Raw genomic sequence first — 12,964 nt, forward strand, 5'->3', positions numbered from 1 at the left:
GTTCACCGAAGACAGACAGATTAGTCTGCACCACAGACTAATTTAGGGAGGCAAACTGTTGAAGAAAACAACCCATTCGCTAAGTCTCAGAGTCATGTGCAGATTTTATCTTTATGGAAGACAACTCCAGCGAGTTAGTCAAGATCTCCTATTGGAACTTTTTCACATATTGCAGAAAATTAATGGATATCATCTTGGGCTTAAAAAGCTTCAATTTAAAAATAAGATTTTTTTTTAACTGTGAGATAATTTGTAAGAAAATTTGACCTGAATAGAATTTCTCGTTTTGTTTTGCATTCATGCTATGCATTCCCTTGAAAGCCTCAGGTAATCAAGAGTTTAGTATATTTTAGAATCAAGGAATATCAATCCTCACTAAGCCCAAACAAAATTGAATTTGAAATTATCTTTGCCTTTTTTTTCAATTTTTTTTAAACAATGGAGATTCCCTCTTTCAGAGGTAAGAGCAGATAAAAATATTTCACTCTCTTACACCCTCCACAATGGCCATGTTCACTGCCACTGGAGATGGTTGCCAGAATCTCCCTTATAGACTTGGACAATTTATGCAGGTTTTGAGATGGATATGCCTTGTCTGCTTACTCCTTATCAGGAAAGGTGCATTTCAGCATAAAAAGAAAGTCAGATATAAACATCCCAGGAATAAAAGAAATGAACATTGCCTTTGGATGCTAAAATTTAGAATCTACTGAGTTGATCCTGAGAAAAAATAGTTTCATTTAATAGATAAAGTGCTTAACTTTCTTGAATACTCTTGGAGTGTGGTCCTGTTTGTGGCAGAACACTGGGGTAATGGCTGGTATCTGCACAGATTCCTTCATCTGTCTTGGTCTCAGTTCCCCCAGATATAAACTGAAGGCAGCTGAGATGTTCTCTAAGACCCTTTCCATGTCTAAATATTTCCCTGGATTTATGACTTTACAGTTCATCCAGTAGGAGCAAGGGCTAATAGATGTGGGATCCCATGAAAGCCCCTTTGTCCTCCTAGGAAGGCACTGACAGCAAGCCTCAGTGAGACTAGGACCAAGCCAGCCCACCTGGCCTTCTCTCTCCCCGCGCGCCCCACGGAGCTCAGAGCAGCCACTGTCACACTCCACTCTCCTCTGCTCTGAATCCATAGGACAAACAGAGGGAGGAGCCACTTTGGAAAAACCAGAAAACTAATTTTGGGTTTGGGAAGTGAAGGAAAAGAGATGAATGCTGTCATTTTTAAGATGGTTGGGAGGCAAATCCCACCTATGAGAAAGTATTCTGGCAGGTTGTTTTTCATAAACCTTAGTCTAAATATCCTTCTGTGAAGCAAGGATAGAGAAACTGAAGGCCAAATTAGTAAATAATGAGCACGTATTAATAATTTGACATCAGATACATATAAGGAAACGTCCTGTTAGTCAACATAGCTCTATGAAGAGAGCACATTTTGAACAAGAAACTAAATGTAGGAGGGGACATAAGAAGAAGTTTCATATATTTCATGTTTTTTTTCATGTAATATATAATATGAGCCAGGCAGCCTCTCTATTTCCTTTGGATGTCATCTTTTAGCTCATGGCAGACACCAAACACAACTTGCATATTGATGCTCCCATAATTACAGCTGGGTCTCTTAAATATAGTCTCCAAGTTATGATTTGTTTGCAATGTAATATACTAGGGTTACCAACTTAATAAGCAAGGTTTTGTGTCATTTGCTTTAGGCTTTTTTTTTTTTTGTCACCTTATAAGCATCAAATGAACACAATTACATATGACAGGTCTTTAAAATGTGCTGGAAGGGTGATGAGTACTAGTTGATACTCCTCTGCACACATGGCCAACTTTTTTTTAGGCATCTGCTTATGGTAGAAGCTGTCTAGGCATGACTTAGCTCTGGAAACCTTTCTGTCAGCAATTTGGTTCCCTGCTCTTGTCATCCCAAAAGTTTTCATTCTCAAAGCTGTTTTAGTTACAGAATTCCATAGGTCACATGTATCACACCAGATAGGCATTTTATCTCCTCCTCTTTCATCTGTACAGACACATTTTCTGATACTCTACTCACTAAATTATTTTCCTCCATCTTCACCCGATAGTTACAGAATACTGTCAGATGTCAAATTTCCTTTTAACTCTCTTCAGACCCTAAGTAAGAAAGAAGTCTATTCCCTAAAAGTTCTTCATACTGAGGGGATAGTAATGCAAAGCAATCACTTTCTGAGACTTTTGCTCTTGCTGTACCAAAGGACAACAGTCCCACCTCGTTGCATCAGATTTTAATATGGCAATAAATGCCTGGAAATAGATATATTTTAAACCTAAAATTTATTGAAAACCACCTGTAAATACCTGGAGAAGGTGATTACTCCGGGTGACTGTGAAAATCCCTTGATCAGGCCAAAAAAAAAAAAAAAAAAAAAAGAGCCTTGCTTGGTCTTTTTAAAAATTAAAGTTACTTCAATGACAGTTGATCCTGCTTTCTTTACATTACCCTCCATTGAGAAGTGTGGAATTGAGCTTGAGCATTTGCAGGAAAACACGGAGAAAACTCTGTTGAGACACTCTTTGTACCCCTGGCCAGCTGCTCTGGAAGGAGGAACCATCTAGGTGAGTGGAGACAGTGATCTGGGCCCATACCCCTTCCCCTCTAACAGCCTGTCATGACCAGGAAGATATGTGCCCCAGAATGCTGGCAGTGGGGAGGGCAGGTATGCTCTACATGCAGCATGTGGCCCCAGTCCTGGGACCCCCACTGAAGGAAGAGAGGCGTCTGTTGAGACAAAGGCTGCATGCCTCCCAAGAGAGCCCAAAGGCCCGGTGTCCTTGCAGATCCAATGGAGTTCTTGCGGGAGGGAAGGTAGATGGTGACCTCCCCTGAGGTCATATGGGAGCCGCCCAGTCAGCGCTCTTAGGGGCTTTGCAGGTGTGCACGTCCAGGGCCTCCAGGCAGTCCTGACAGCGCACAGCACAGCACCAGTGGAACTTACACTCACACTTGGTCATTCGTGTGACACGGGAGGTGTCGTAGCCTCTTCCACAGCACATGACTTCGCAGCTGTCCATGCCTCTGGAGGTCAGGTTGCACACACGGCCTGCTGTACCCAGAGAGCCTGGAAGACAAGCAGAGGGGCGTCACTGAAAAGGTGTGGGTGGAATGCAACATGCCGCAGGAGAAGAGTTACAAAATCATGCTCCAGGACAGGGTCCCGACCCCTACTGACTGTAGCCTGAGGATGCACCACCAGTTCTGGGGGCCAACCACAGGGAATGCAGTGGTACCTAGAGGGCCAAGTCCAGGAAGGATGGATGTGAGTGGAGCTTTGGATCTGCCTTGGTCAACCTGACTCCAGCATTTCCATTTCTGAGTTACATAAAACTTTCAGATTATCCTTACCTAGCCTTGGATTGATGGACCACTGATTGATGGATCGGAATGAAAGAGGGATCTATCCTAGTCCTGTCTCCTAACCTCAAACCACATTAAGTAAGCCATGGCCAAAGTTGGCTCTCTTGGAGTTTGTCAGGGTGTGGCTCCCTCAAAGGGAGGTGATTCTGTCTCCCCAGACCTGATTACGCTGGATCCTTAGAAAGAGCAGAAAACTCTGGTCAATGAAGGAGCAGTGTGGGTATTATCTGCATAAGACCTTGAGGAGGGAGCAATGCCCATCCTGGTTTACATTTCAGGCTGGGTCTCACAGGCCATCTGGATATGTGTAAGACACTTGGTTGAAGCCAGGAATCTAGGTCTTTGATGAGCAAATTTGGCATAAAAAACCCATTAAGAAAGACCATTGGAACATTATCTTAGTTAACTAGGTTTGCTAAAGTTAACTTAGTTTGCTAAATGGTAATTTGTATTTATGTATTTCTTCCTGAAAAAGAACCTCCAAAATAGGAATCCTCTTAATTTGTTCTATTGGGTTGGTGAAAAAGTCCATTACATTTTTTCCTGTAAAATAAAAGACACACTTTTCATTTTAACCAATGACTTTCTTGATTTGGATATTTTGAGTATGTCAGCTATCTCCTGTTACTGGCTTCTAGTGGGTAGAGGCCAGGGGTCCTGCTAAACATCTTCCACTGCATAAGACAGTCCCACAGCAAGGAATTATTTGGCCAAAATGTCAATAGTACCAATAAACTTCACAGACCACTTTGGGCACATTTGATCAGTCATAGCACCTTCACCACACACTGCACAAATCTTTTTTTTTTTTTGCATTTCAGTTGTGTTTTTACCTTTCTTGAAATAATAAAGCATAATATGCCAAAAATGTTGTGTATCTTCTTCCATCTCCAATATTAAAATGGCTATACAAAAATTCACCAATTTTGATGTTTTTTTAAATGCATGCTGATATGACAGCTGTCACAATACAATCTAACAGAATTGTTTTGAATGAAATTAAAGACAACTAAGCACTGCTACAGCCATCATGTGGAAAAAAAACTAAACGAAATTTTTGACCAACCCAGTATTTTGGTGGAAGCACCCAGAATTCTTCCACAAGGGCATTATCAGACAAAGAACCAAGTGTAGTAGACATTTTCGGAGAGTCTGCTCAGCTTATAATGATCCTTTCTGCTTCTTCCTCCTGAACAGAGGTGGGTTCCTGGCAGCCATTATTGACAAACATTACTTTACCCTGCTTTGTTGGTGGCAGGTGATCAGGCCCAGAGTGTGTACTTGACTTGCACTGAGTCAATCAGGTGTATTACTTTGGGGATTTGTGATTTTTTAAAAAATCTTATTTTTCAATTACAGTTTGCATTTAACATTATTTTGTAATAATTTCAGGTGTATAGCGTAGTGGTTAGACAATCATATCCTGGGTGATTTTGATGGAGACAGTCAGACTTGCCAAGTATAAACTCAGTAGCCATTCGTAGCCACATACTGCAATGAGGTTTGTGGACTAGAGGTGCACAGAGAGACAAGAAGAAGGCAGATGTACAGAGACAGCATGGGTAAGACATGGAAAGAGAATGCCGCTCAGATCCTGGACTGTTTTCTAGTCCCTTCTATATCTACCCAAGGTCTGGCTGCATTCCAACCTTTGGACTCCTACAGACTTAGAGTAAATTCTCCTTTTTAGCTTAAACTACTCCAGTTTCTATTACTTGCAATCAAAAATCCAAAATAATTAACAAGCCTAGAAAATCTATACTCTTTATTTTTAATTAAAAACCTTTTATAAAGGTGAAAAAGACAGTGACTTAATTCATTTTCCCTTCCTCCATCATGTAACTATGAATTCCTCCCTCTTCATAACTCCTACAGTGCCTCGTGACTCTCTCTGTGTTTATCACAATCAGCACTGTGTTCCACTTATCTATATAAATGTCATGTTGCCCTGACTGTCAAGAATGACCAGAGAAGCAGCCAGGTTCAAGCAGGGCGTGGGGTCAAGAAGAAGAGTGGGAGGGGCAGAACTTGCTCCGAGTGATCAGGCCACTGACAGCAGGAAGACAGGCAGGGGAATTTCACAAGAAAAGGAAGGATGGCAAAGGGCTGGGGTCAGGGTGGTGGGTGGGTCAGCCAGAGATGGCCTGGATCCTATGTCGTGCTGAAGAGACAAAGGGTTAGAAGAGGCAGCAGCTGGGCCTGGATTTGCAGCAACCATCAGAACAGTGCTCAGAATTACTGATCGTGCAAAAAGGACTCACTGCCAAATGCTGCCTTTTAAGAGCACACCCATTTTTTAACTCAAAAACATTTAGTGAACACAAACATGTATAAGATGCTATGCTGGCTGCTTGGAGGCTTTGTCCACTTGCTGAAAGCCTGCTACAGTAAAGTTTTGTGCAAAGCACCACTGCAGACAAAGCTCAAAGATGGGAGAGTGAGGCTGTTTAGGGCTTGAACAAATTGGGGCTCAAATCCTAGCTTTGTCAGGTACCGACTGTGTGATCTTGGGCAGATTACTAATTTCATTAAGCTTTGGTTTCTGCCTACGCAAAATTGGGATAAATACAGTTCCTTCCTCATAAGAGGAAGGTGAGGATGAAATGAATTAATGTGTGAGAGTGCTCGGCATAAGTGCTCAATAAATGTTAACCATTCATTTAACTAATAAGTATTTATAGAGTGCCTACTATGTGCTAGACACAGTCTGGGAGCTTAAAATTTATCAGTGAGCAAAACAAAGGTCTTGCCCTGTAGCGTTTATGTTCTAGGGGAGTAAGCCAAACATATATAATAATATTTATTGCCATTAATATTACTAGTAGCAAACAGGATCAGGAGAGGAGCTGTTAATGGCACAGTTTTATAGAGGAGGTGATGTTAGAAATATGACATAAATAATGAGCAGATTTGCAGGGAAAAATAGGGTGAAAGGGATTCCAGGCAAGAAGGAACGTCCCAGTCACTGAGTTGGGGAGTGGGTGATAGGGAGTGTCAATTAGAAAAAGACTGAAAATGTTTATTTGGCTCAACAGTAAGGAGGTAACTCATGCCCATCGATGAGGGCAGCTTCAGTGGGACAATATGGATGATGCAGTGGATTGGAGAGTGAATGGGCACAGAGGACAGGTGCCACAGAGTGGAGGCAATTTTCAAGAAGTTTGGTGACAAAGTAGATGAAAAAGCATAACTGCAAGGAATGATGAGGCTGAACATGGCACTTTAAGGTTATTTTCGGTCATTGAGCTTATTGGCACCTTGTTATGTAGCAGGCGATGTCTGATACAATTCTGCAGGCTTTTGTTTTGTCATTAGAAGTCAGGGTAGTGATTTCTCTGGGGGGCAGCGGAAAGGGGCATGAGGGAGGCTCCTAGAATACTGGTCCTCTTTGGGTTCTTCCTCTGGGCACGTGTTATATGGGTGCACTCATTTGAGACAATTCACTGAGCTGTACATGTGTGACGTGCACTTCACTGTATGCATTTTATATTTCAACAAAAAGAAGACAGAGGAGGAGGGGGAGAAGGTAGCCACAGCACAAAGACCTGAATACGTGTGAGAAGCTGAGAAGTGTTAAACATGGCTGGAATGTAGCATTCAAAGGGGAGACTGGCCCCTTTTAACAAAAGGGTGGGTAGAAGCTGTACTGTGTAGGCCTATGAAACAAGTTAGGGGACTTAAACTTTAACCCAAGGCCAGGGGAATGCTACTGAAAGTTTTTACACAAAGGGCAATGGGATTTGACTTGTGATTCAGAAGAATCACTATGGGTGCTGGGGTCTGATGGTTAAAGGGGCCAGAGCAAAGACAAGGAGGAAAATTAGAGACCAATAAAGCACTGCGGGCAGGACATGGCCTGGATGGGGACAGTGCTGGTGGTAATGGGAGAAGTGGACAGACTCAAGAGACGTGGTGACTGACTGGACAGGTTGCCGAGGGGATGAGAAGTCCTTACAGGTTTCTGGCTTGAGTGACTGAGTTTATGCTGGTGACATTCCCTGAGGTGGGGGCCATCTGGGGGAGGGGCAGGCTTTGAGAAAAGACAGTGGATTTAGTTTTCAACATATTGAGTTTGCTGCGACTGAGTCATCCAGGTAGAAATGCTTGCTGAAAATGCTCTCTGGAACTCAGGAGAGAGACCGGGATGGAGAGGCACATTAGGAAATCTTTTGCCCAGAGGTGTCCACTGAAGCCATGGGTGTGAATGAGACCCCCAGTAGGTGTTAAAAGCACTCTCACCTACTATCCAAGGGGCAACTCTAAATTTTTACTTTTTCCATGTTTTGTTCATAAAACTTCCACACCAATAAACATTCTTCACTTGTACTGAAATGTACTTATCAAAACATGAATATATTACTATGCAATTAGAACTCTCTTTCCCTCTTGGATCTGTGGGGCACAGGGATCAGGAGAGGGAGATCCCACTCCTGAATCAGGCTGAGGGTCCTTTCCTGACATTGAACTCAGCAGTCTTTCCCCAGTGGCTTACACAGCCTGAGGATGTCTGAGTTGGTAATCTAATTCAGTTAACTCAGACTTGAGTAATGGTCATGGTGGTTTTTGTCTCCCAAATGCAGAAAACTGACCTGGACTCTGAAAGAGAAGGATTGCCCAGTGAAGTAACCTCAACCCCTCAAAACTCTGAGAAGAGCCTATGAGGCCACTGACAGGGCTTAACCCAGAAATGGTTTCAGTAAAGGAGAAAAAGGCCCTGGCAATGGGGTATCTCAGCAGTTCGGTGTTCAGTTATAGAACGCTGGAAATTTAATTCATCTGCGTCCACCACTATCCACTGGCTGCCCTAACAGGACACAATGAGGGCCCAGAACAAGGAGGAAGTAAGAGGGGTTTTTGAAGGTTGAGAGCCACTGATGGGAGAACAGCATGGGTGCAGTCTGGAGTGGTAATAGGCCCCGGTAAGGTGTCAGCAGCACCCAGAAATGGGCCTCCACAGGGGGGAGGGGCAGGCTTTGAAGTCTAGGGAGAGGATGAGGCTGCACAGCGACAGACTGCTAATGGGCCCTGCTTTAGGGTTTGGATCTCATTAGATCTAATGACAGACGGTAGGGCAGAAGGGCAGTTTTGACACTTTCTGTCATTTGAGCAGAATATACTCATTGAAATAGCTGAAAAGAGCATTTCCAGAGTGCAGAGCTATATAAAATTTGTTGGTCTTGCTTTCCTTTATTGTTATAATAAGGACTCATTATAATTGATAGTGATAGAGCTATACTGTCTCGATGACCTCTCACTAGCCTTTCCACATCTAAAAGTATCACCATTATGCTTATAAGAATCAAGACTATGCATGTGCATACATGCACACTCTCTTTAGAAAGGGAACCACTAAGTTTTATGGTCTGCTCACTTTTTTAGTTCTGAATATTTGGGCCATATATTTTTAGATCTCTTTTCTAAATAATGTATCAACTGATTATTGAGTCACTCATCCTTGCCTGGGCCACAACAAGAACGTATGTAGAAACAAAGCCAGCTACACCTATCAGCCTTGTGCCCAGAAGGGACAGTTTGCACATTTTCAAAGCCAAATAGACCTGAGGTTCAGCCATTCTTCTTTGCATCTCTTTTTTCCCTTCACACTTCATTCATCTCTATCTTCTTCTTCACCCTCTTTCTCTTCTTTCTGTTCATAATTGAGGTCAATATTTATGGAGCACTGATGTGGGCTAGGCCCTGTAATAAGCATTTGTCCACATTATCCTGTTTAGTTCTCATGAACTTATAAAGTAGGTATTATTATTATCACCACTTTGGAAATGAGGACATTGAGGGTCGGGGCGCCTAAGTGACTTGCTCAAGATCACACAGGCGGCAGGGGGCAGGGTGAGGGTGCAAAGGCCAGCTTGTCTGACTCAGCTTGAGCTCCTGACCACTGAATGCTGAGCCTCGCAGCAGAGAGCCCCATCCTGATGCCCGCCGGGCCCAGGAAGCAGGCTGGCAGATAACAGTACGTGATCAGCGCTTCAGCATATTCCTACTGTTTTCCCTTCATTATTTTATCAAATGAAGAACTTGCAAAGATCCTGCTATGTAACTTTTTTTGGAGGGGACCTTTTTCTCCAGCTCATCATATGCTGTAGACAAGACTCCTGAAGTTACATGAAAAAGTGAACAAGACTAATTAACATGGTCTTAGTAGCTTACACTGCATTTTTCTGGTACTAATGTTCCTGTCACCTTTTTGAGGAATGAGACTAGTTACTTTGCAATACAAAGATGATACCTCCACAACATGTCTACCCTCAAGGTGGTTTTACAATATGTTACTGGTGTGGCCAGAGCTGAAGACTTTGGGAAGAGCCCTAAGTAGAACTGTCTGTCCCTGGAAAGCCCATAGCACCAACTGGTATCTCACCAGAAATGGAATGCCAGCCTGATCACGTACCTGACTCTCCACACTTCATCCTAAGATTCTCTGAGTCATTTCCAAAGGCCAACTTGATCTTTATAGGTCAATATTTGCATCATACAGTACTATAAAAGCATGTGTGGCATATCTAAAAACAGTCCAAAGGGGAAATTTTAAAAATATTTTTGAGTAATGGCCTTATCATTAGTCTTCCAAATTGATATGTCAAAAGGATAGACACATATTTAAATACTACATATTTAATTTATTTATTCAAAAAGTCATTCATATTGCTTAGAAATGTAATCTCTCACAGCATTTTAATGTACTCAATAGACTTAAGAGAAAGTGAGAATGGAAGCTCTTTTGGAAGCTCTTTTCCCTGGCTTCCTTTTGCTTTCTGTCTGTGAAGTGCACCCAGATGTGTGGCCTGTCTAGGCACAGGTCTTAGACCTCAGACAGAGGGCTGCAGCCTCAGACTCCATGACCCCAGCCTTCTGCCATCTTCACACCACGCTGTCATGAGATCATCTGCCTGGACTCATTGTTGGTAAGATCCATGCAGCTTGTAATGTCTATGCCATGGGAAGGTGTGGGTTACAATCTGATCTACCCTTTTCCTTTCCTTACGTGCTGTCCTCACCATGACTTGCACGATAGCTCACATGTACACGGGAAAAAAGAAGATGAAGAATTGGAGTTTCTATATCACATGGGTTTGTGACCACATCATGTAGTTTTGGTGTACCAATGCTGAAGGAACTTTACAGTATCAAGCATCCCATCCCCAGAGCTATAAAATTAATAATGGAGTCAGGGTTCCTAGTGCAAAAACATTTCTGTCTCCACCGACATGCATCTTCCTGACAACCGAAGAGGATGGAGGGCTTTTGCTAATAGTTCCCAGACCCACGCCTCCTGGACCTGGAGGAAGGGTGCTGTCTTGTGCTCCCTCTCTCTGTGGATGGGCCTGTGTCTTTGGAAATTCCTGCCACTCCAAGCTGACAGAAGCCCATATGTTGACCATTAGGGTGTAAAGCAACAGTCACATAAACCCGGCATCCAGTAGGCTGTTTCTCCTCTGGTAGACTTACACGTCATTAATGACACAGATTTATTGAGGGAAAAAAAAGAATGTTAAAGAGAAAATGTTGGAGACTGCACATTCATCTACTCACAAGGCTTACCCATTGCTTACATTAAGAATTGCAAAGTAAAGCAAGGAAAGACTATGTCTCCACTTATCTCAGGTGGTTTTATTTAATGTTTTCATAGTAACTAGGGAAAGTTTGACTGGCACAGGAAAGCATGTCCTATTAAATTAGCAAATGCCATCATGGAATTAAAGTTGTTAAGGTCTGACTCTTCAAGGTTTTCCACATCTGGCACTACCTAGCCTACCCAAGGTTATTTCCCACTGTCCCCTACCTGTATCCTCTAATCAGGCCATCTTCTCACCATCCCATGGAAGTGACTTTCTGATATCACAAGCCAGGAGACTGTTTGCCCATACGAGTTACTCTCATGTGCTCCTACAGACTTCTCTCTGCCTCCTTTAGATAGAAAATCTTCCTATCCTGCAAGATTTAGGCCTAACTCTGCTCCTTTCACAGGGCTCTCCCTGACTGCTCCATGCTCAGCTGATCTCCTTTCTAAGTCTAATAATGCGTGCCATGCAATAGGGCTCATTTGCTGTTTTAAAATGTGTGAGGAGCCCTGGCCAGTCTGTCTCAGTTGCTTGGAGCATCATCCCATAGATCAAAAGGTCTTGGGTTCAATTCCCAGTCAGGGCACGATTTGGGTTCAATTCCCAATTGCAGGTTCGATCCCTGGTTGGGGCTGGGATGCATACAAGAAGGCAACCAATCAATGTTTCTCTCTCTCTCTCTCTTCCCCTCCCTTCCTCTTCAAAATCAATGAAAAATAAAAATGTCCTTGGGTGAAGATAAAACAAAATTAAAATGTTTGATGATTTCTCATGCATCTTGTATCCCCAAGGACAGGGATTAGGTCTTATACTTCTTCTATATCTTGCATGGTGCTCAGGTGGCCAACATATTAAATTTAAAATAATTTAAAAGATTAAGATTATCCTTCCCTTGCCAAATGAGGGAACACTTCTCCAGGGAACAGTCACCCAGTTCTCAGGAACGGTGAGAGTAGTCTAGCTAAAAAGCCTATTTCTATTCAAATTATCTCACTTGATATATAGAGAACACATACAAAAACTGTGGCTCATTTGTAAATGATATATTTTAAAATGACAACTTAGAGTTTGTGACAACAAGATTAGGTTCCGTTATTGCAAACAGAGTAAAATTAATTAACAATTTATTCATTTATTGAATCATAGGAACCTTAGGAATTTCAAAGTGAAACACATATCTTAAGAGACCCAGAGAAGTTAACATGTCCATGGTGACCCAATTAGTAATAAGTAGAAATATTAATAGGCAGCAAAAAGTAGCCCTAACATCTCCTAATCCATAGTACAGGGCTCTTTCCCTAGGAATAAAAAATATTGTGCATTTGAAAATATGCATTTTTTACAAATAGATAATAAACTTATTCTTCTACATTTAAAGAAATGTCAATTTGATGAAGTGGACTCAATGTTATGAATAAAATGACTCTATAAAACAGTTGGATTTTTAATCAATAATGAGTTGGTAGATATATCTCTGGGTTGTTAAATTTGATGGCCAAAATCTAAATCAATCTGGAACTGTTAGTCTGTCCACAGGCTGGTCATAAGTGGCTCTTTCCATTCTGGTGGATTATGTTTCTCCTAAGCCAGTGAATTTACCTATTAAGATGAAGTCAACAGGTGTGCCAGCTTACATCACTCCTTTTTTTATTTTTTCAAGGGAAACAACTGACAGCATTTATTGCCAATGATAAAGTCAAGACTTCCAGCAAAAAGGAAATTTATGGTGTCTACCACTGTGAGCTTGACAGCTTTCCAATTTTTTTCCTTTTTATTGAATTTATTGGGGGTGACATTGGTTGACAAAACCATACAAGTTTCATGTGCACAATTCTATAACGTATCATCTATACACTGTAAAATATGCATTTTTAATTTTTTATCCTCACCGGGGACAAGCCCATTGATTTTAGAGTGAGGGGAAGGGAGGGAGAGGGAGAGAAATATCTGTGTGAGAGAGAAGCACTGATCAGTTGCCTCT

The 12,964-nt window shown here is 42.0% G+C and overlaps 1 protein-coding gene across 1 annotated transcript in view; it reads right to left on the reverse strand.

Annotated features, from left to right (window-relative positions):
- Window positions 1–2,877: 2,877 nt before the first annotated feature.
- The window catches only part of WNT2 (Wnt family member 2), a 40,474-nt gene continuing 30,387 nt past the window's right edge, over window positions 2,878–12,964 (reverse strand). The window contains exon 5 of the mRNA XM_054564203.1: window positions 2,878–3,107. Within this exon, the coding sequence (XP_054420178.1) occupies window positions 2,878–3,107 (230 nt within the window). The remainder of the gene's footprint in view (window positions 3,108–12,964) is intronic.

Source organism: Pteronotus mesoamericanus, unplaced genomic scaffold (assembly GCF_021234165.1).
Source record: "Pteronotus mesoamericanus isolate MK-2021 breed Mesoamerican mustached bat unplaced genomic scaffold, CSHL_Meso_final scaffold_85, whole genome shotgun sequence".
NCBI lineage: Eukaryota > Metazoa > Chordata > Mammalia > Chiroptera > Mormoopidae > Pteronotus > Pteronotus mesoamericanus.